At 36.9% G+C, this 25000-nt stretch overlaps 1 protein-coding gene across 1 annotated transcript in view; it reads left to right on the forward strand.

The window, feature by feature from the left end:
- Nucleotides 1–2169: 2169 nt before the first annotated feature.
- Nucleotides 2170–25000, forward strand: part of LOC118562366 (gamma-aminobutyric acid receptor subunit gamma-2-like) — a gene marked incomplete at its 5' end in the record, with an annotated part of 36055 nt that continues 13224 nt past the window's right edge. The window contains 3 exon segments of the mRNA XM_036134680.1: nucleotides 2170–2223; nucleotides 5985–6067; nucleotides 8530–8667. Coding sequence (XP_035990573.1) covers nucleotides 2170–2223; nucleotides 5985–6067; nucleotides 8530–8667 — 275 coding nt within the window.

Here is a 25000-nt window from a genome sequence, read left to right on the forward strand (position 1 = left end):
TTGGCAGTGCTTAGCTGCTCTTGGATATGTCCAACAGTTAAAAGAAAAAAAAAACACTACTCTTCAAACATTCCCACGTGTGTGACTGAGCCCTCATAAAGATGCTGAAGTATTACTCATACTTTCCTTAGTGCCTGTTTGTCCCTTTAGACAAAAAGGAGAATGCTCTCTAGTTAAAGTATTTTTCCAATTTCAGTTAGAACCCTTTTGGCATGGATTTTGACTTCATATTTCGGCAAAGCTGTGTAAGAAAGTTACAATGCCTTTGTCCTCTTCCACACAGATCCCCATTTTTCCACCCCTCGTGAACTCTTGTTTTATAAGACCACAAATTTATTTTCTATTTCCTTGGTATTTCCTCTATCACTTTTGCCATCTGAACATCTGAAGACTGCTGCCAAACCAGCAAGTGGTAATCCTTCAGTAAAACAATATTTTACCTGCTCTGTTAAGAATTACAATTTCTGGCCCAGAACAACAATGTGGTCTTTTTTCCAACAATATTCCTAACAAAAATTAAAAAAAATTCAGTATCATGTAGCATATATATGTTTTGTTGAACTATACTGAGGTTAGAAACCATTCCGTATCGCAACCTATCAAAATCGGTCTGAAGGATGATTCATTATTCACTGCAATGAGTAACTTTTTATCACCCTTTCAAAGAAGAATAAGAGGATTTTTGTAATTTTTTTACAATTAAAGACATTTATGTTTGACCCTTTAACAATGACACCTAAATGAAAGCAAAAAAATTATAATAAACTACATAAGAACTGACAACCAAATGAGCATTACATATATCAGTACACGTATTAAGATTTATTAATGATTTAATTTGGCAAAAAGACAAATCTGAAAAGTTAGATGCTAATGCAAATTCTGCTCTATATCTACTCCTTTAGGCTTCAAAGGGAAAGTTTATGACTTGGGAGCTGCACATTCACAATACTAGTGAAACTGATTTAAGTCTAATGTACATTAAAAGTTCATCAGCTTCACAGGAGCCTAAGGAAAAGTGCTTAAGGTCTAACTCTGAGTACCACTGCCTACTGTGCCTAAGTGGAGACGGTAAGGGAGGAATGGGAGGAGATATTCAAAGTCTCTGAACCACCTTTGATCCATCAGCTTTCAATACTAGAACCACCAGGGATACCACTGGAAGCAGGGCATTTCTGAGTCAGACGCTGCAATTAATTTTCTCTGAACCAACTTGAGTTTCTGCTTTGTCAGATCCTCCAGCTCCATCTCTCTCTTACTCACCTAGGTACAGGGTTTTTACAGCATGATAAACTTTAGCAAATGTACCACAGTTTCATGGTACTTACACATACATTTTAATAAAAATGTATTATATTGCCTAATTACCTTAATTTCAAACAATTAGTCCTGCTGCTACTGAAATGTGATAGCTTAGTATTGATTAAAGTTCTAATGTGATTCAAAGTGTGGTAGAGTTAGCCCCCCCCCCACCCACTCAATTAGAAAATAGACAAGTGCCCTCCCATCCCACTTGAATTATTGCTATTATTTTTGTGACAGTTTTGCTGTTGCTATACTTATTTGTCCCATTCATACTTAGAAAATAGTTGTACAGTTATATATCAGAGGCTGACTTGGTGTATTGTAAGAGCTATGTCATATTAGAGAATAAAAGTATAGATTCTCTTAAGGTTTTTTTCTAAATCATATTCCTTAAGATGGGCAGAGACCAAATATCTATATAATCTTTCCTCTAGACAGGTGGTGTCCAAAGGTTTTGCCATGAGTGCCAAAAATTGTTCAATTGAAAGGCCTGTGGGCCACAAAATTCCTGCTACCAAGGCAGCTTTGAGTACCGCAGTGGGTGTTTACTTAATGAATGGGCAATGAATGGGAAAGTCTGCAACACAGCATTGTCAGTTTGTCAAAAAAATCACGTTACATGTAACATATTGCTGCAAATTTACATGTTGGTTGGAGCTTAAACATGTCAATGTATTTTTTTATGTTTATGTCAGGAATACACCATCGACATATTTTTTGCTCAGACCTGGTACGACAGGAGGTTTAAAATTCAACAGCACGATGAAAGTTCTTCGTCTCAACAGCAACATGGTTGGGAAGATATGGATCCCAGACCACTTTTTTTCGGATTCAAAGAAAGCCGACGCCCATTGGATCACCACAACCCAATCGCATGCTCAGGATCTGGAATGACGGAAGAATACTCTATACACTAAGGTAAGGGGCCAATGTTGAGAAGTCAGGGCTTCAGCAATATCGGGATAACATAATACATGTTCAGATGTTATTGGTTCATCATCTACTAACTGTTTATTTTAGGAAAAAAAATAAGAATTAAAAACCATTATAACTAATGTTCAAGAAAACATGTTAGCTTTTTTTGTTTGCTTTTATTTTAATTCATGTAGAAAATATTTTTCTATCAGACTGAAAAAACATGATCTGTTATTTGTGCTTACAAAGAGAGTCATTTGGGTGGGTTTTCTTCTCCCCAATAATTTCAACAACAGTACTACATAACAACATAGCAGTTTGTCCTGTTTGTGATGTAGTATGTAGTAAATCATGTTTCTCGGGGGAAAATGTTTTTCTCTGCACTGCAACGGTCTTCTGTAGTTCAATTGCCTTTGCATGTCAGTATTTGTGCCGTTTTTCTCTCTGCACCGCACCACATTGCCTGCTCTGCTGCAATCGCCCTTATGTTTCACACCTGTTTCCTGCACTATTTAAGCTCTCCACCTCCCACCAAGTTCGCACCAGATGATCAAAAGCTTTGTTCGTAGATGTCCAGCATTCCTTCCATGCTTTTGATTTATCACCACGTTCGTAACTCAATCATGTCTCCTGGTTTTCCATGCCTGGCCCTTGACGCACTTATACCAAGCTTCTTCTCTCTGGACCTCGATCTTGATTCTATGCATTGACTTACGAGACTTGCCTTAATGCTTTGGATCATCTGCTCATCTCTGATTACCAGTGCATGACCCTTGCTTGTCCACTGGATTCTGATCAAGGCTCTGTCATTCTACCTGACACTTTGCAGTGAGGAAAGACTGGTTATGCTTGACACCCATACGTTTCGGGCTTAAATGAGATGTGTGGACACCACGTTTGCAGCATTTATGCTCCATACGGCTTTTCTCTGAAGAAGCTTTATTCTCCTAGATTCTAGAGTGCAGCGTTGTGTTTCTACCCCCAAATGTGTTACAATTCACTACACGTACAAGTAGAAAAAAACTGTTGTTTCCAACATTTATAGCCTCTTACTTTCTTCCAAGGGTGATGGCCTTTTTCCGTCCAGGAATTGCTAATAATTTGATGATCATGGTTATCTTTATGGGCCGCTCATAAAGATGTCTATATTACGAACCTCTGTCAGAAGAAGCCCTTGCTCATCCGCCACGTTTTTTCACATAGTACTGTCTGCATATGTGCGTGGAGGCGGAAACTTTTAGACTCGCTGAGGGTCGTGCTAGCCAAAATTATGTAATATGGCCACATGGACCTTGTGGATTTTCCAAGAAAAACCAGACTTCAGACTGCTCTTGCTATTGCCTGGAATAAACTGGCTTTAAATGCAACTCTGTGTCTGGGTTGAATCAAGGGTCCACTGTCTGGTTCATGACACTGCAGGCTTAGTTGCCATAAGAAATTGCACTTTATCTAAACAGTCTTTAAGTTCTTAGTCAGTGTAAATCAACAATGATACTGGATCCTAGTATAGTCTTGGACAGCATTCTGCTCGTACAAGTATGAGATGGGTTCAGTAATAATAAGTAAAGTATATTCAGAAAACCACATGAGTGCAATGAGTTTCTTGTTAGGTATTGATAACTTTACACATCCAATAAAGGTTTGATGTTTTTACTTCTTTTTTTTATTTGACTTTATTGCTTATAGGTTACCATCACAGATATTTGAGATATGTAATAGGATCACATCACAGTACCTTTTGAAAATATAATTCAATTCAGTAAATGACTACATGGCTGTAGCTCTGATGTCTGTGGTCATGAAATAATTTGGTAAGACTGGTCCTGAAGTATCTGTAGGAGACCACAAGCCCCCTGCATTTTGGTTACTGGGCAAATAAACATTATAATACAGTCCAAATGGGACTACATGTCATCCTGCACCACCTCAACAACCCAGGAAAGTGCACTAGGATCTAATTTGTGGACTTCAGCTCAGCCTTGAACCCAAGACATTCTCCGCCAGATGCTCAATCAGCTCCCAATGCCAGTCTCAACCTGTAAACGGATTATCTGCTTTCTGACTCACCAACAACAACAAGTGAGACTGGGAAGCGTCTTCTCCAGCTCAAAAAACCATCGGCACTGTCACCTCCAAGGAGTGTGGTCTTTGCCCACTCCTCTTCTTTCTGTACACAATGACTGCACCTCAGCAAACCCGTGTGTGAAACTCCTGTAGTTTGCAGACAACTTCACTGACACTGGTTAAACCGAGGATGGCTGGTGGATTAGCTGGTCCACTTGTGTAGTCAGAACCACTTGGAGCTTAAATCGCTCAAGACAGTGGAGATGATGTGCTTGCAGAGAGTACCCCCGACAATGCCCCCCCCCCCCCACACACACACACACACACACTATACTAAGCAACACTCTGGAACACTCTGGATCACTTCTGCTTCCTCGGAACAGCCATTTCTCAGGTTTTGTGGTCTTCACACATAGACACTGTTCAAAAAAAGGCGCAGCAACTCAGGAAATACAACCTTCCACTGGAGCTATTAGTCATCTTCTGCACTGCCATTTTAAAATCTGTTTTGTGCACCTCCATCATTGTGTGGCGTGGTTCATCCACAAAACAGGGCAGGTCTAAACTACAATGAACAATTAGGTCTGCAGACAAAATCATCAGGGCTGACCTGATTTCTTTGTTTCCCTTACTTACATTATCATCTGTCTATTGTCTTGCACTTATCTGAGATTGGGTCACAAGGGAAATGGGTGTTTCTTTTAGAATACATTTGCAAAACAGGGCTTTCTTCTTAAATAATATTACTATTGATAATATATTGCCTTGTCAATTTGTCTTGTTAGTGAGGACCTCTTCATAAGTTTCCACATTGAAACTAAAACACTATCAACTCGACTAACATTGTTCCTATCTTGAGATGAACACACCTTTTATACATAACTGTATTTTTTTAACAAGCCCTGGGAAATAAAAAAGTTTAAGTTGTGATATCTCTTAATTGATGGGATATTTGCATGATAAAATAATTATATATAAAAAAAACAGGTTATAGTTAAACCTTATTAAGCTTCAAATTCCTGGGATCCCTTTATCAATGACATTTTTATCATGCTTTACAAGGGTTCATTCTGACATTTTTGACAGTGTAATATTATATTACATTTTTAATTCTATTTTTTTAAACGTATGTATTCATACCAATAAATCAAAATAAGTGACAATTATTAATTTATTCTATTGTCACTTTTGCATTCTGCCATAATTACAGCAGACATTTGCCCTGACACCAAAATGCATTACCTGTGATAATAAGAGAGGAAAGTAAAGTCTTCCCGGTTCAATCAAGCCATGATGGATGTTCTCCTGAGCAGAACACTAGCCTTCCACTTCATTAATTTGTTAGGAAACTCAGAACTTAAGCACTGGTTAATTAGGATGGCTGCTGTGATTCCAAGCACAATGATACATGACAATAGCAAATGCATGGATGGGTGAGGCAATTTAAGGTCAATCTCTCATTAAGAAGAAGTTTAATGACTTCGCTTTTAAACTTTCTCAAGGGGGAAAGAAAAAATAAAAATATTTTCTGTCTAATATAATTTTGTGAAATCTTACTTTAAAATGTATTGCATCATTAGCTGAAAGATCATGGTTTTCTTGTTAGATTATTCAAGTGACTATGCCTGTATATAGCGTTTAAAACCTTAACTATTGCTAGTATCCTTTGGTAAGTGAATTCTAATGTTTTGTTTCTGCAGGTTGACCATTGATGCCGAGTGCCAGCTGAAATTAAACAACTTCCCAATGGATGAGCACTCCTGTCCCCTGGAGTTTTCAAGCTGTAAGCATACCAATACACTACTACGTTACTACTTTAAAGCCTGTTATTTTTATTTGTATGCATGGTGTAGGACTGTAGTGAAATAGCTCTGTGCAAATACGCATGTTATATGGCGGGGATTCTAAAACTTTATGTTCAAAGGTCAAAATCCAATTTCTTGGTCAAAATAAATAAACTGAACTTCAGATGCAACAAAACCTTGTAAAATCATAAGAAAGGAGTTAAAGGTTGCAAGTACACAGAGACAGTTCCAATCATAATAAATAATTTAGAATGTTATTGAAATAATTTTTTTTCAGTATCTCAATTGACTAAGGGTATAGAAATTATACAGATTGGTTACACAGACTGGTGTTTTCAACCCTTTATTCCTGTTAATTATGAATTTACAGCTAATAAAAATAATATTTAAGATTGAAACAATACATCTGACCATTGGGGGGGAGGGGAAGTGGGACAGAAACGTGAGCTTGATAAAAAGTATGTTTAATACCTGCCTAAAATTTATTTTGAAATGGTACATTTAAACTCGGAACAAAACTGTTGAATATGATTATAATAAAGAGCAACCTAGTGTCAATTTTGTACCATATACTATACAGAATTTTTTTATTTTAAGATTTTTATCTGTTACCAGATTAACATTTAATCTAATCTTGTTAATGGGTCGACGGTTGCTCAACGGGAAGAGAAGTTGTCTTGCAATCCGAAAGTTTTGGACCATATTTCATTCTTCTCCTGCCAAATGGGTAAAGAACTTAACTCCAAATAGTCTAATCTATCTGCATATTGGTGTGCCAATCTGTGTCAATTTTTTTTTTTTTCTTACAGTGACCAACATTTTAATTCCCCTCGTTTTCTGGACAGTCATCTTTTTGAACATTAAGTGCGCTTGATTATAAACATCTGGTGGGGTCATATACTAGCTAAATGCAATACAGTTGACATCTCAATGGCTTGACAACTGAACACCTGGGCTTTTTTTGCTGAAATTACATTTTTGTGTTTGTAGAACCCTGTAATTATAGATTTATGAATCAAGTTCTCTACAGTAATCTACAAGTGTTTTTTTCCTTCTTATCGTCTACCAAAAGCACTGTTGGTTGAGTTTTCTGCACATTTGGATATTTCTTGTGGACTTTATTTAACCTTAGAATATTATCAAAAAGTAACAAGAACTCGAAATACATAACATCCCCATGTAGGCAGTGTGTGTGTGTGTGTGTGTGTGTGGGGGGGGGGGGGGCTGTAAGTCATACTAATGAGTCTTCTAAAGCTCTACCATGAGATACTATGGGATTTTCTCCAAAAATAACTCTTCTCGAATGGCTCAAGAAAGCGAAGCTGACGAGGTTATCAAGGCTAAAACTAGAACATATGCATTCATTTAGATTTGATGAGAGCTATAGATTTTTTCACGGCTTTGGAAATTGCTTGGCAAACAGCACTGAGCTCGGCCTCAGATGTTGCAGGCAGAGAAGCGTGCAGCTATTTATCACGGGGCAAATTGTCCCATCACGTGTCAAAAAGCAGCAAAAGTTTAGTGAGCCTGCCCTCTTTTCCAGGTGTTACCACTCGGTAAATGTTATCAGGCTATTGGTTGAAAAAATTAGTTTCAACACATTTCGGTGTTTATAACTGCAGTAGATTGAAATGAATTTACTACTGACACTGAGCTTTTGTATCCTTCTTGTTTTGACTTTCCAGAAGGAGACTGAATCTATAATATGTTCCTGATGCATTAAAAGCAAAACAGCAGACTGCTTTCTTGGTTGGCGATGATGTGTTACTTTGAAGACCAACATTATTGGATGTCTGAGAGCACTTAAGTTTGCACTCAAGGAAGTCCACCTGCATAATTCAAACCGAAGCTCCTCACTAGACTTCGACTGTCTGCAGAGTTGTAACAGTACTTTCTTGAGGACCAGCAGTAAAGCCATTACTTTTTTTGGTTAGTTTGCTTTTTGAAACCGCACAGAAATTCGATACTCACAAACATGACTTGATTATGATAATCTATTGGCTCAGCTAAGCGAATCTGTTTTAGACAAGTAAGATTACTGTTTTCATTAGAGCAACTACAGAGCGTGCAGGGGTAAAATGAAATTACTGAAAGCCCACTCACCCGTGGTCTTAAGTCAATGATGTAATTTTTACATCTCAGAATTTTCATAGAAAATACATTCCCCACAAATGAGGCAAATGTCTTTTTAACATGAAGTGCATGGCTTAGGAGAATTTTGTCATTGAAAGATTAATATTTTGTTGTTATAAATAAAATAAAACTATTCAAACTCTTAGGTTTTTAGCTTAATTTAACAGAGATGCAGTTTGTTTATTTTTTAACCCGGAACAAAATGCACTCGGCGTATCAACTGTTGGTTGTTCATATATTGGGAAAACAATGCTCCTTTATCGGTTTAAATAGCACCCTGAGTTTTCAACCATTGTGTCCTCTTCAGATGGCTACCCCAAGGAGGAAATAACCTACAGGTGGAAAAGGAGCTCAGTCGAGGTTGGGGACATTCGCTCATGGAGGCTTTACCAATTTTCCTTCGTTGGCCTGAGGAACACAACTGAGACCGTCAGGACCGTTTCAGGTATATAAAACGTCTCTTATTGAAAGAGCATCTACATACTTGATTACATTATTACAGGAAGCATGCATGCACTTGTTACCAGCTGTACTTTGACATTGCATAGTGGCGTTCTAAATTATTCATACACCAGGAAGGATAATAACGATGAAAATCACAAACACTAAGGCAACAACTGCGGCCTGGTAATTGGGAACCCTTGGCCTTTATGGCTTGGGATATCTTCTCCTTCTCTGATCTCTAATCTGCTCTCCCAGCTTGGTCTGAAAGTTTAGGTTGACTTCCATAGGTTGGCCGTTGTGCCAACCTCTTTCCATTTTCAGATGATGGTTTGAGCCATGCTCTGCTATATTTTTAAGGTTTAGGATATTATTTTGTAACTAATGTCTTATGTAAATTTTCAAAATCTCCTGACCCTATATCTGCTGTGTTTCTTGGTTTTCATTATCATGATTGTTTTTTTAGGAATATCCACTAACAAACCTTGTTAATATATTTACATTCCTAAAAAGCACGAAAACCATCCACTTCACAATTCTACACTTCTTCCTGTTACTTATAAAATTGCCACATAAAATTACCAAAAAAATGCTTTCTTAAATTGTTTAAGGGGTGTGAATACTTTTGCAAAGCGATGCATGTGATTTGGACTACAGCAAAAAATGAACATATATGCTTATAATGCTTGTCAAAATGTCCAAATTGGCAAACTGGGAAGTGTGTTTTTTTTGCCATTTCTTTTATCCATCTTTATGCAGATATCTAACAGTGTTGAGCAATTGCCTACATAAAAAAGACCATAAAAATACCACAACTCTTGAAAATGTACCATTACCTATTAACTGCTGAACCAGTGAACAATCATATTTGTACATCTGCATTTAAGCATAAAGAGAGCCATGTTTTGTCTTGTGTTTCATGGCATATTCTTTTCAAGGGATATCTTTTCTTATTGCAATGTCTGTTAAAGAAAGCTAATGAATGCAACTATGATTTAACATGTAAAAACATACAAAAGAAGACAGTCACTCCGTAACTGGAGTGTTTTTTTCAGTGATGGATGGCTGAATTACATTTAGAGATGATGTCAACATATAGCGGGGAGAAGTCGGCTAACTGCCCTGTATAGTGTTGACATGTTGAACATTTAAAAAAATGGGCTTGCATGCATATTGTGATATATCGTTTACAATCCTGGGATGTTGCCAAGTAATGTATTTGAGACTTGCATTTTTGTAGGATTCCAAAGATTCATGAAAGCTGCTGAAAAGATATAAGCACTGATGTTAAAGGGTTGGTAAAACACAAATTAATGTTCTGCATTTATTAGCAAATAACATTTAGCTTAGAAAGAATGTTTATTTAGTTTGAAGCACGGAGTATACCTTTAGGAGTTATGCCTCTTCTGTGGCCCGTCCTGAGATGAATGAGATGAAACAAGGGAATCTTGTAATCTGGTTTTATTTTGTGAGAAACTATAAAAACCTTTTAAAACATTTGTACACATATAAATCTCTAACCAACCAATCTAGATATTTTAGCTTTGTATGTGACGATCCAACATGGTTATCTTTGGTGTTATATTTGGTATCATTTATAGGCAATATGCTTTATTTTAAAACCATTTTGGCCAAACCAAACCACCGTAAATCACCCAGTTTCACTGTTATGTTTTCTTTAAAACAAGTATTAAGTAATGTTCTAAAAATAGAAATTAGGTAACATGTCAAGCTGAACTTAGTGTCTTTGCAGTGTTACTTTAGAGCACACAGGCAAAAGCTCATATGCGCTGCGCAGTCTGCACACACCATATGTGATGTCAGTCCAAATTACATAAACAATAGAAACGTTAATTGATTTAAAATTAAAGTTGCCTGCATTTTTTTCCTGTTTCCCAGTTAACATTTTTCATGGGACATAAAAAAGGGAATCTACAAGAGGATGAGCGTGCAATGAGAAATTGCAGGCTCCTCAGTTTCTTTCCTTTTGATCTGGTTTGTTATTTTCACAAACCGCCATCTGCTCTCTTGTCAGAGCGCAGAACCTTGACTGTGGCTGAGAGACCTCGTGTCTCATTTTCCAGTCAGTTTGGGAACTGACCTGCTTCAAGATTTGTGAACACAACATCTGTCTCAAACAGCAGTCAGTTGGAGCATTATACTTGCTGTGACATCCCAGATAATCAACATGCAATGGGCTTTGCTCCAGGACAAGGATTGTTATTTAAAATGTGAAGAACACAACAGGAAGGCTTTTTAATATTATTTAATTTATTAATTAAAAAAATAATAATAATGTCATTGTATTACTTTTTAGATGTAAACATATTAGAAATATTTCAGCATGTATTTATTTTTTAGTACTCATATTTTTAATAGTCACTCTAGGTTTGTCGACTCAATTGTCAAGAGAATAACAAATAATTTATTACTTTTATTTATTCAGCCTATTTATTAAAAAAATCTAATACATAGGTTAAAGAGTTTTTCTACGTATTATTTAAGTACATCATTTTAATTTGAGCATCAAGAGGCTTTGTGCTGAATCTCCTAAACTGAAGTGAGCGGCAACAATGGCAGATTCATAATCACAAGCTTAGCAAACAAATATCCATGTTCCTAAACTGGCCTAATACAGACAAAAACAACATGAAGGGTCTTTTGTGTGCATTTGTACTTCACTTGTCACAACAAAACCTCTCCCACAGTCACATACTATATGTACAATTGGTTTCTCACTGTAGAAAAAAATTAAACATTTAGAACATAAAAAGTGTGCCTGATTAAACAAAAAAGCACAGAATATGGAAAGCAGATAATAATAGAGGGCTTGGAGGAATATGACATTTACTAAGTTTGCATTTGATGCTGTTTAAAAATACCTTGTTTGTTTTTGTCCCTTTCTTATATTCTAAAGGACTTAAAAAAACACTTCATCTTTTTAGCTTTACTGGCTAAAAAAACAATCCTTTCAACTACTAGCATTGAAGGACCTCTGAAAGACCAGAGTTGGCGAAATAAAAGCTAAGAGATATAGAGAGTTTGAATGCTAAATATCCAAGGGGCTGAGTGTGAAGTATGAAATATTAACCTCAAGATAAAACCCCTCAGTTACTGGGTTGAGCTGCAATGCTTGGAAGTCTGCTACCATTCCTTTGCCATGCTGGAGTTAAGAGGTAGTCAAAAACACACTGTTGTAGACATAGTCAACAAAATATATCATTTTAAATGAGAAAAAACGTCACTGAAAAATAATTTAGGTGTAAAACTGATTCCTAATTCACACAGATGCCAGATGTATAGTGTGATGTAATGAATAAATATTGCAGACACTCCTATTTCTCTTTAAGAAACAATCATCTTGAGGTTTTAAACGTTCAAACTAATTTAATAGAAACCCTCAGTTAGGGTTTGTTTAGGTTTAGGGTGCCATGTGTAATGCCATGTTTCAAAAAGTCATCTTTTTTGTGTCTAAACATGAGGAAACTCAGGCAGTTTTAAAGAAAATTTGTTTTCTCTCACTTAAGAGTATTTGGGTTGCTGTTGTCCCATTCTGATTAGCACATGTGTATTGGGGAAAAGGATGTGGAATTCAGTGTTTTGCTGTGTCACGGCTTGTATTTTTACCGTCACGTCACAGTTTTATTTTATGTCATTTATTTTGTCATAATTAGGTTGAGGACACATGCCAGGACTTTCATAGTATTCCCAAATTAAAAAAAAGACTTGGAGTTCACACCAACACCATAGTTTGAGCAGACTTTTGTTACATAAGGACTGGTGATTACACACCTAAGGGATCACTACTAGAACCTGGCAAGACAATTTGATAATGTACAGCACTCCCCGTTCTGCAAACCACCAATCTGGGTCCAGCTGCTACTACCCGCCTACCAAAGGTTGGTTTTAGCCAATCGCGGTATCAAATGAAAATGTCGTAAGCAGCAGGCGCCCTGAGAAACCACAAAAAGGTATGCTGGTCAAGGTGTTTATTTGAATATTGAAACTCCTGACAGTCATATTTTCTGACAAAACACATGTGATAGCTGTCACATTAGTGCTATGGGCTTTATCTAATAAAGGACCAGACCGAAGTGAGCTCTATTAACATTGAGCTTTTTATTCTGTCTCTCAACTGCTGGACCCTTTTACATCCACAGGGTTGTTGTGTGTCTCCCGTCACATAATACTGACACCACAATAGCAGCAGCTACATGTCGTCCTCCTGTGCGGCCATGTTTATTTTGGTTCGGCTGTGGGCGTGGCACCTCTAGCTTTCATCACAGCTGTATGTACCGCCTTAAACCATAATACGGCATCAAACCTTCTTTGTGACTGTTGTAAGGGTGCCTTAAAATATTTTAAATTGAGTGAATTTGATTTGGACAGTGCTGGCTATATGTTTTGGTTATACTCATGTGAAGTTGTTAGTGGATTTTGGAATGATTTTCAGTGTTGGCTCTTTTGCAAAAAAAATATTTCCATCTTAATAATAATAATAATAATAATAATAATAACAATAACAATAATAATAATAATAATAATAATAGTAATAATAATAAAAATAACAGAAACATCTGAGTGTCAGTCATTTTTTTATCACTAAGTCACACAAACTGTTGAGATGTTTGCATTCAGGCCGGCGCTACAGAGCATTACTTTCAAACACCAGCCAGCACAGAGACAGGTTCTCTCTGATGAACACTTAACAGTGAGAGTACCCAGATTCTTGTTGTATGAACCAACTTGTCAATTTAAGCTGATTCTGATTAAAACATGTTATGTCGGTTCAGGTCTGTTCCCCTCCCACACTTTTAGAATCCAGTCTTTGCTCCCTCTCGCACTTAGATTTTTGGGAGAACCTGCCTTGGTGACTGTCCCCAACTACTGCAGGCTGATGCAGACTTTGCCCAACTGAGAATTGGGGGTAAACTTCGGGGTAAAATTGAGCAAAGAAAACACTGCAGTGTGTACACAGCTCAAAAAAACACATCTATCTTAGAAACCAATTTCAGTGTGCTATGAGTTCCCTATAATGTCAGATTATCAGTCAAAGTGATCAAAAAGTGTGTAAAGCCATCAGTTTTATTTTCAGTTTCAGGCATCTGGTATGCCAAATCATCAGTGCACAAAGCATTTTATAGCATGAGATTAAGTAATTTTAGTATTGGGGCATTGCTACAAATAAGAATATGAATATCAGTTGTGGAACTGTTCACATGTGCCTTAAACAGGGCATGGTATAGCTGCTATGCTAATTCGGCAGATTTTTTAAAAAAAAAATTTTGACATGGTTGCCATTCTAATCTAGTGATCAAATTTGTTTACTCTACAATGTCAAGTGCATAGACAACCAATATCTTCCTACATCACTGAAAATGACTTAAAAGTAATGTAAAAACAAAACTACAGCAAGTAATCAAAAGTAAAACTAAAATAATGAAAAGAAGAACAGAAAGATTATATGGAGCTTAGAAAACATACAACTTCTATAAAGAAAGAGCATATATAAAGTATTCACAGAGATACAAAGAGATGCAGCAAAAAATATATATTCGGTGTTTTTTATGCAACTTTATGCAACCTTGACTTGGCTCAGAAAGTAATAAAACTAATAGAGCTTACAGAAACGGCACAATGCCAATGGTGACCAATTTATTTTAAAGATTGTGTTTACATTAAAACAGGACAGAAGCAAGTGTTTGATTGATGAAAGTGATTCGAAAGATGATTACAGCAGGATGACCGACATTTGTTGTGCTTAGTTTTATCAATAAAGGGTTTGGCCAGTCCCCCTGAATGATGCATTTACATTATTAAAAAAAAATACTGTTGTCAATCGGCATCCTGCGCATTGCTTGAATAAATGAGGTTGTAAACCAGCTTTAAGATGGGCAAGAGGGATTTTTCTCTAGGCTTTAGGGAGACTGATCTCCTCTCATTTGGTTTTAAAATTATAGTCTGATTCCTCAGCAGGGAACAATGGGAAAGGCTCGGACATCAGCAAATAGATTTTCTGCCTTTTCTGCCCTTTTAACAGAGCAAAGATATACTGTACCTCGTGTGCATCAATGCATACTAGGATTATGTCTGAGTATTTTTAACAGCATGAGTGCTTTGGTCTGTACCTCCATCCATGAATTATTGCATGTTTTAATGTCCATTTGCTTCCCTGCACGTTCCAACATGTGCTTTCCGCTGGATATGAGCCTCGTTTACGTATCGGAGGCTATTCTTAGAGTGACCTTTCAAAAGCCATGCCACACAGCCCTGTTGTCTGTGTGCGGCCGCCTGTATGATTCAGTTTGAGAGCAGAAAGCCCAGGGACACATCAGTGGCCTTCTTGTGATTACGGAGCTTCCCAGTCTCAACATGATTCTGTGATGGGGCAAATCTGGAGGCACTGTGACTGCCTTTGGTGCATGAAAAAGTTGTAAAAACAACCATGCTTATAGCACATTTCTATAAATGCACATGACATGAGCTTAACGTATTATCCTAATAACATGGTGAAAAATTCCTTTCTTTTATGTATATGTCCTCAGCGGTGAATGTAGGGGCCAGAAAAACATGTTCAGCTGTATAATCATAGTTTCATACAACTAGACAACTAGACTACTCACTCCGTACATACTATATCATTTCTGAATCAGAGTCTTATGGTAAAACATAAAGTCTTTTGTAGCCTTGAACCGGTTTTCTTCCAGAATTGTGCTATACGAAGACTCATCCATATGTGGATCAGCCCTGACCAACATCCCTGTCCCTACTGATCAAATGTATCCCCACAGCATGATGCAGTCACCACTATGCTTCATTACAGTCACCAATATGTTTCATAGTGTGTTCAAGGTGATGTGCTTCATCAGTTTTTCACCTCAAGTAGTAATATGCATTTAGGCGAAACAGTTACAGTTTGGTCTCTTCTTACCAGAGTCAAATTTTATAAATGCTGTGTTCCCTTCATGACTAACTACAAACAAGACTTGTAATGTGTTCTCCATGAATATCAGAATGAGAGGTGTTGAAAACAAATGCATTACACTTTTTATAGTCTTAGGTGTGACAATTCAAAATCTTTGATATACAATTGGTCCAACTTCCACCAAATATATTAGACACTACTTTGTATTTGTCTACAAAATGAAATCACAATAATACATGCATATAGTTTGCAGTGGTGGCATGACAAAATGTAGAATGGTTAAAGGGGTTTGGATTCTTCTGCATAATTTGGATTTGTTATGCTTATAAGATAATGTATTTGTTTAAAACAAATAGCTTAAAATCCCCTGAGGGGCTAAGTGAAAAAAGGTTTGGAGGGGGTTTACATTTTGTTTTTTTAAATAATCAATATAGTTTAACCTGGTGTTATTAAACTTAACTTTTACCATTTTGTTCTCAAATCAGGAGAAGAAATTTGCACACAAGAGATGCTATGTTCTCACCAAACATTTAATTTCCATCATTTACTTGATAATAAACAATTAACTATTTACTTAGTTATGTAAGTATTGAAAAAAAAATAAGAAATTGCCTCACACTGTTCAGGATGTGTGAACTATTTGATAAGTATGATCACCTTGGCAACACATGTATTGCAAAGTAAAGCAAAGCAAAAAAAAAAAAAAAAAAACAGACAACAGGTATGAAGAATACTCAGATGGAAAAAAATACAACATTACTGTCTTTGCAAAAAGAGATGTTTAAATCCAGCAGTAGGTTATCTGTAGGATAATGGATATGCTACAACACAAGCTGAACAACAGACATCCAAAGAAAATAATAGGAGGAGGTCATTAAATTTTTCAAAGTAAATGATACCATTGAGACACGAGAATTTGTCGCTGTTTGCCTCCTTTAATCATGAAAAGATGAAGGGAGAGAAAAAGCAATAAACTGAAATGCCAATGGTGTTTTATTGTTACTGAGACACTGAATCCCTTATCAAATAACCAGTGCAAACTCCAGCATACTGTGTGAAATTATTTCAGTACAAAATCCTCAGAGTGATTCACAAAAATTTACAAAGGTAAGTATTTGATCTAACAACATATAGAAATAAACCTAATTAGACCGTGTTCAGATATTGAATTATGGCAGCACTGTTTAAATTGCTGTCATGTTTATATCCATAAGTGCACTGTTGTTTCTTGAGTTTAATTTATCCACCACAGATTGCAAGTCTTGCTGTTTCTGCCTTGCCTTACCAAAGTGAAGCTAAAAGCTGCCTTCTCAGTTGATTAGAGTAATGATTGTTTATGTGGCGGAGCAACTTATAATATAGCTTTACAACAGGACTTTTTCCCCCCATAGGACTCTCACTGTTTCAGGAAAATTATTACTGTAACATTCACTTAAGATGCATTTTAAAGTTACTAGCCAGAGCTTTTTGTAAGATTTATTCAACTCACATTACTACTTATAGAAAAGTATTTCTTTTTTTTTACGTTTTTAACATTTTCTTTATTTAGTTGTAATTCATTGCTTGAACAAGTTCAAAACGACCCTTCCCAAAAACAACATTTCAGACAAACACATGCTTCCTCTGACATCACATGAGCCAGCTAGTATGGTCATTTAAATTTTTTGTCACATTTTATTTCTCATTTCTGAAAAATCCTTTTGAAATATTCTTTATTGTATTCTGAAGGACTGAAGTAAAATGTTTGAGTCGTGTGTGCGAGCACTGTCTCAGGAAAATCTGGCTGCTGCAGAAAATGATTGCCAGCCAGAGAAACTTGTAATGGCCCGTCCTAACAGGGAGATCCCCCATGTATGCAGCTGCAGTACAGCCTATTCCATTAACATCCTTCCTGTCAACACTACAGGGAAGAGGTAAGAAAAAAATCAATTGCTCGGCTGTCAGAAAGAGAGAAATGACTTGGGTAAGCTGAGGTAGTAAAAGTTCAGGCTGCATGCATTGGTGCTGCAATGGAAAATTTAGGAAGCATTCCCTTTATGAGCCGATGTGGCGAGTGAATTTCTCCATTGTGAGATCAATAAAGACTATCTTATCTTATCTTATCTTATCTTTAATAAGGAGAAGACATTTTTTGGAAAGCAATTGAATGCAAACATTCTAACAGGAATGTAAACGGATCACTTTGATCCCCATTGGTTGCCTCAGATTTGTCATGCACAGAGGTATCCACCATTGCATGGGGGACATTGGAATCAAACAAGTTGAACTATGCAACTGTCATAATCTGGTTCTGGTTTGACCATCAACCTAAATAATGATAATTATTTTTGTGGGGTGACAGTGTTGCAGGACCTAGGAATTTGTTCCTTTGGCAAAACAGTTCACCTTTTTTTGCCTGCTGCCCGTGGACAAAGGGCCCGGTGGCGGCAGCTGCAGCTACAGTGTAGCTTACCATCGTCAGCGTGTGAAAGGGTGAATGACTGAATGTAGTGTAAAGGTTTGGGGTCCTCCACTTCAATAGAGTGCTTTTACCATTGTTCTTCTTCAGTATGTTTTTTTTATTTTTTTTATAAGCGTTGTATTCTGATAAATTCTGAAGTGGAAGTCCGTACTTTGTAGAAGACTATAACTGACAATACAAAAGAAAAAACAGCTGGATTAGCTGTGTTTTTTAATTGTCAGATAACCTTGTTATTTACAAAATAATCACTCTTTGTTATCTTCAGAAAATCACTCTAACACAGGCTTGAATGATACACAATAGCTCCACAGCAAGTTATTTATGACGTTATGTTGTGTACGGAAATAGTAATTTAGCTACTTCAGATCATGGTCTGATACTGTTGGCGTCATTATTGAGGTTTAGCTGCCTAAAGGTCAAAAGGCACAGAAACAATCCATTAGCAGCAGCCTGACTGTAGTTTGTACTTTCTCTAATCTCTGCCTCTCTTCATACCCTCTCTTTCAATCTCTATGTGAGTTCCCCCATTTTGCTTCTGGGTGATATTTGTGATGGACACAAGTGGGTTGAGCTGGATCTGACTCAGCACGAATCTTCCTTTTGAAATGCAAAATACCAATTTATACTCTTCTCCATCTCTCTTTCAGTGCACATGCATTCCCAAAGAATCCCTGTACACTCACAGGATTCATATTCTCATGTCCTTTTTTGTCCTAGACTGGTAAATATCCAAAGGTTTTTGCTCCGTGAAACCACCCCTCCCATTCTCCCCCTGCTCACTCTCACAAGGAGAGGATTTTATTTTCAGCCTGGTATATTCCTGTCCTACTTTTTACACTACCACCCCCATCCCCAGCTTCTCTCTCTCTCTTTGTTTTGCTCTTTTTTTCCTGTCATTTTTTGTTGTAGTCTAATAAGCCAGCAATTAACACCTGAAAGCAGAAAGGGAGTTCTAGATGAAGAGAGGGCTTTGGGTATACAAAGCACTTGTTTACCATTTCATCAAGCCCTGTCTCTATATAGAGTAGAACCTTTGGGTACAAAATCATTATTTGTGAAATGCTAGATTGTAGATGGTGGAAACCCAATAAAAATCTTTAGAATATGGATTGTAAACATATTATTGTCATAGGTGGCCAAAAGTTCCCTGAAATTTATTTAACTTATTTTGATGACAAGAAATATTGGTGTGGCTCAAATGAAGCTGCAGATTGAAGTGATACCTAGAATCACTGAATATGTGGCCAACAAAATGAAAGTAATATAACTTGCATGATGGAGGAAAAAAATGAAAAGTGTAAATTTGAGACATTGTCCTAGTTACAGTTGTTTTTTTTTTTCTTTTATGTAAAGCTGTGAGGCAAAAAATTGGATTATTAGGCAGAGTAGAAGAGAGACAAAGAGATCAAAGAGTTTGAAAACACATGGAGAAAAAAAAAAAGCTTCACTGCAGAGTTTTCAGGGGTATTTTGGAGCTTTTGGTTGTTTGTTTCATTTGAAAAATAAGATATCATTCAGAAACAGATTTGTTACCAGAATAGTATAAACTGCAAAAAGGGCAGCTTCCAAGAGTTGGTCTCAGATTTCATCACCCTGGAGGTACGTAAGATGGTTGCACATTCTGCACATACTGTCTTTTCTGATGAAATGTATTACATTTTATGTGATGTTTTTTTTTAAGCTTTGTATGCCTTTTATGCTTGTACTGACACCGCAGTCACCTTCTACTGTTGCACTTACAACTACCTTTCCATCTTCTTGGACACATTTTTTTTACTTTTTTTCCTCCAAATACTGGACATCCATGAACATTTTTAATTGCTATTGCAGTTTGCCCAGTCTTTGTCTTTATCTGGGCTTGAAAAAAGTAAATAATAATAATAATAATAATAATAATAATAATAATAAGACTTTATATAGCTTATAGGTTCTGGCCAAATTAAGTCTTTAGAAAGACATTAGAGGTGCAGCCTTGCCACCAAAACAACCTTTCAACCACATTTAGATTTGATAGATTATGTTGACATATTTACAGGTTTAATCTTAAATCAAATTTTGATGAGGCTTAGATGAAGGCAAAAAGCCTCCTTTTAAACAAAATGATACTTTGGAGAATTCTTATTGCTGGATATTATTCAATTGTTTTTGCAGTATTAGTAGGTAAATCCATCATTACCACTTAACTTAAGCCCTATTCACACAGTCTAAGCGGTATATGGGGACCCCATGTAATCAATAAATTACCCCATAATGTCTGCTTTTTAGTTTGCACATTCACATGGGATAAACAAAGCTTGAGATTTTGTTGAAAAAAAATTGTGGGCTGCACAGAGCACCAGTTAAAACAACTGTTGTCTTGCACCAAGAAGGTCATGGGTTTAAATCCCAATATCTGGGTCTTTCTTTATAGAGTTTACATGTTCTCTCTGTACATCCATTTTAAACACTCTGAAATGGGACGTATAAGTCCCGACTGTCTTCGCCTGTCAGTGAGGATTAGTCCTGTCACCTGACCAAAAGATTAAAGGAGAAGATAAAACCCAGGATAAAAAAGCGGCAATGTATTAAACACTAGAACAAAGCATAGCAGCTTAATTTTAGAAAGTTTATGTAACGGGTGTGAATCACATGTCTTGCCGTGTGTGAATAAAGAAATAATGAAGCTGGAACAAAAATAAACTAAGATTGAGAGAGTGGATTATTTGTGGATATTTGGATTTATGTTTTTGCCTTATCATTAGGTGGGGAGACATTCCTATTTATCTGAGAGTAGAAATTAATTTGGATGCCCATTGTAGGCATATATTTTTTTAGAGAGAGAATGTATGTCTCATAATTATGCTAATTGAATAATATTGGAACATATTAATAACTAGCAACATGGACTAATGATATCGAAAAAGACTATGACCATAATGTTGAAATATTCCAGCACCAGAAGACTAAAGATAAAGAAGGACTAGATCTGCCTAACTTCCTTCACTTCTTAGCAAATAGGCTACAATAAATCTCAAAATGGTTAAGACATAATCCCTTAGATGAGCCCTGGCTAGACACAGAACAAAAAATATGTGCTGATATCAATATTTCTAATTTGCCATTTATTAGCTCAAACATAAAACTTCATGCATGCATGTAAAATATTATCATCAGCTCTTCTCTGACAGCATGGTGGTAGTTTCTAAAAACGATGGAGTCATTTATCCCATGCAGCCATACACCCATCTGAAATAATCCTAACATCCTACAAAAGATTATCGGATACACTTTCCTTACTGCAGTACCCCTCAAATAGTGGGGCACGACCCCTTGGGGAAGGCTGGGGATTTTGCAACACACATACACTGGGCCTCGGCCTCATTGCTCTATTGGGGCCACTCCGGGGTGGCAGAGAGCCCCTGGGGCTTGGGTCTCTGGGCCCAGGGGCAACGAGCTTGTGGGCTACCCGGGACTTCAGCTCTGTGGCTGTTGGGGGGTTTCCTGTGTTGGTCCCTCCTGGGCACCTTTGTTCTGGGGGTCCCTTTGGGCATCTGGGGTTCTGGTTTCGTTGGAGTCTACCCTGGCGCTCTGAGGGGCTGGTCTTTGGCTCCTCACAACCACTACTGAGCATTTTTCTTATGGACAAACCTTACATGCACAAGTGCAAACACTTACAGGTTCTTCGATTCAGGTGCTTACAGAAAACCCCTATTATTAGCTTTAGCTGTCACCTTATACATTTCATATTAAATAATACTGTGTATTCTTCAGTGATGGTATCAATGTGTTGGTTGTTTGTACCTGTAATACTTATCGGTTGGTTTTGTTGTTCTTTTTGATCTGTTTACAGGTGTAGAAGCAGACTCAGAGGATGTTATATTGCTCTCTCCTTTTCTTCTCCTCTTTTTTTCCACCGTTTCTTCCTTTTAGCATTTTCTCATCCTTTTCTCTTCTTTTTTTCTCCATTCTACCTTACCGTTTCTGTGCCCATAGAACAATAAATAGTCCCACAATAAAATCTAATAAAGCTTTATGCATATATAAATCAACCGGAACACTATGGTGAAAGCAGTAATGCTCCACTTGTGAAAGTAAAATCTGTTGGGGTCTGTTTGGCATCATTAAGAATTGCTGTCCTAATGCCAGACAGGACACATTTAAAAAAAAAAGAAATATTTTAGCACTGCAATGATATTCGTTCAGTGATTGTTTTAAACACAGTTCCCTTTTACTATTTGGAAAAAAAAGCCATATTGTGTAACTAACAGAAAGTCCTTGGCAGACTCACATTTTAGATCATTAAATCTGGTCTAAGCAGTTTTGGCAGCTTTTTACTGTCATAAAACCTGTAAACAGACTTGCTCTCAATATTTTGAGCCCCATTATCGGGTATGAAAGCAGGATAATCATCCGTCCCAGTCACTGCAAACACAGTGCTAACAACTAAGCAGTCAAAGTCTGTCAACTCTGTTTTGCCGTTCAATCATGTGGCTGTGTTGCTGCAGTTACTCACTGTGACAATGCTATTCTTCATTTTTTTTCTGACTTTATCTTGCCCACCACTATGTGGTAGTAATAGCTGCCAGCAGCCCCGTGGAGGGACAATACAAAGCTCCAGTGACTGGTTAATCACTCACATGTAGCCTGTGGCCATGTTGCAAAAAGTGGTGACTTGCATTCTGGGTATGCATTGTTTATCCTGGCAACCAGCAATTAGAAAATCTCACTTTATTTAACAAAACACATATATGCACACATGTGCCCACATATACATATAATAACAGGCACTGTCACCTCTAATATACACAACCTTAGACAGGAGAAGAGCTCAGTGAGACAGCCTGTCAGTAGCTCTGCAATGTGTCTTGCTTGTCTCCCTTCATTGGATGGCCAACATGTGCCTCAGGTCTCCCCTGCCCATCCATATCCACAACAATTTCCAGACTTGCTGCAAGCCCAATGATACTTTTGTTTTTTTCCCTTGTCAACCTTCCCGAAAATTACATATTATCTGTATCTTTCTGCATTTTTACAATGAAACAAGTAAAGATTTGCATACAGTCATATTCATATATAAATTAGATGTGCTTTCCGACGAGGGTCTGTTGTCAGATTTAAAGTACCTTTTGAAAATAACAAACATTAAGAAGGTATTAAACTTAGTTTTAATTAAGCCCACATTTCTGCTTTAAAAAGATTTTTTTTTTAATCTGATGTAATTTTCTAATCTCAAATGGTGTGTTTGTATTAGCTGTGTGTGGAAATTTATCATAATTAACAGGAATGAAGGCTTGAAAAAAACCCAGTCTGCGTGTAATTAATATATGCAGTGTTAATTAAATGAATAAACTTTTCAATATTTTTTGAATTGATTGAATAGGCTTGAATAAAAAGTAATTGTCACCCCCAGTAACAATTTGTAAAAAAGCAATTAAATAAACATAATCTTTATTGCAATAGTCTAATTTCACATTGAAATATGTAGAAAAACCCACCCTTCAATTTGAGTACATTTAGTGGGATTCAGTATTTAACAGGAAACCAGAATCCCATATTAGATGAGTGCTGCTTTTCACACAATTACAAGTGCCACAACTGTTAGCACCCCAAACAACTTATTTGAAATAAATGTAACTGAACTACTTTTATTATGCATTTTCAAGACGTCTGTACTTGTACAGTGCTTTTCTCAAGTCCAAGGACTCCTAAGCGCTTCACGCTACATTCAGTCATTCACACGCTCCAGCTGTTTTGGGGCAGACTGACTAACACACAGACAGATAGATATATATGTTTTGGCTGATTGAATAAATAAAAATGATGCATGCAATTCTTCTAATACCCGTATTGGAAGAATTTAATTCTTTTATTTCTTCCTTCTGATATGTCTGTTGTAATTTTTAAGGATATCAGCTTTTCCCATATTCAACAGAGAAGCAACGCTGTTTTTTGATGAATGATCACGTCTGCCAAGCTTTTATTGCTTTCTGTAGATTACATCAACTCACAGCTAATTTCTTTGTCAGAAAAAAAAATGCCTTTGCATATTTTCAATCATTCAAGTCATGGCAACTACAACAGGCTTAATTCAAAAGGCAAATGGCTTTTGCCCATGTTTTTGTGACTATCTTTTGACACCTATGCCAGAGTCTTTGTCAATTATGCCATTGAATGCAGTCGCTTATGAAGGCATGAATGACTGCACAGCTACTCCTTTAACATAAAAAAAACAGCAACAAACGCAAACTTCGAGGCAAAATAGGAAAATCTGAATTTGCATTTAGACGGTATATGCATCTTTGTTTACAGCGATTTCTTTAACTTTTTTGTCTTGTTTATCCAATCTCTTCAGCACTGTTGTCAAGTCAGCTTAGTGGCTTGGAGCTTCTTTTTTTCAAAAGTAGCTTGTCGATTCCTTGAGTCGTGGGTTGGGATTTTTTAGGCTTGTTTCTGAAAGTGAAGTAGCTTATTTGGACTCCAAAATAAGCCACAATAAAGAGTTATAAAGAGACCCGCTTGCGCTACAGACAGTGCGAGTATAATCGGCTGAAATATTCCTCAGCGTCTCCGTGTTACTCCACACATACTCCTACTAATAGAATAAATATACTAGATTCCTCATTACATGCTGGAGTGCATCCTGCGTAGCCACCATACTGGGTGGGTCTTTTCTACTCTAGGCTGGCATAGGAGCAGACAGGAGTAAAGGCAGAGGCAGCCATTTTGCCCGTACTTTCTGCAGCTTACGGTTGCAATAAGTGGCGATAACTACTTTAAGAAGATGACGTGGTGCAAATCCCCATTTTGGGCTGAGATTGGTTCTGAAGATTAGTTTTTACTTGGTGAGAACAATGCAGAAACCCAAGATGCGGACCACAATATAATGCTAATTAATATGTTGTCTCTGTACATGACAAACTAAGACTAAATTATATTGTAAAACTAAGCTCTCTTAAGTTGCAGCGTGCCAGC

This window comes from Fundulus heteroclitus, unplaced genomic scaffold (assembly GCF_011125445.2).
Source record: "Fundulus heteroclitus isolate FHET01 unplaced genomic scaffold, MU-UCD_Fhet_4.1 scaffold_888, whole genome shotgun sequence".
Classification (NCBI taxonomy): domain Eukaryota; kingdom Metazoa; phylum Chordata; class Actinopteri; order Cyprinodontiformes; family Fundulidae; genus Fundulus; species Fundulus heteroclitus.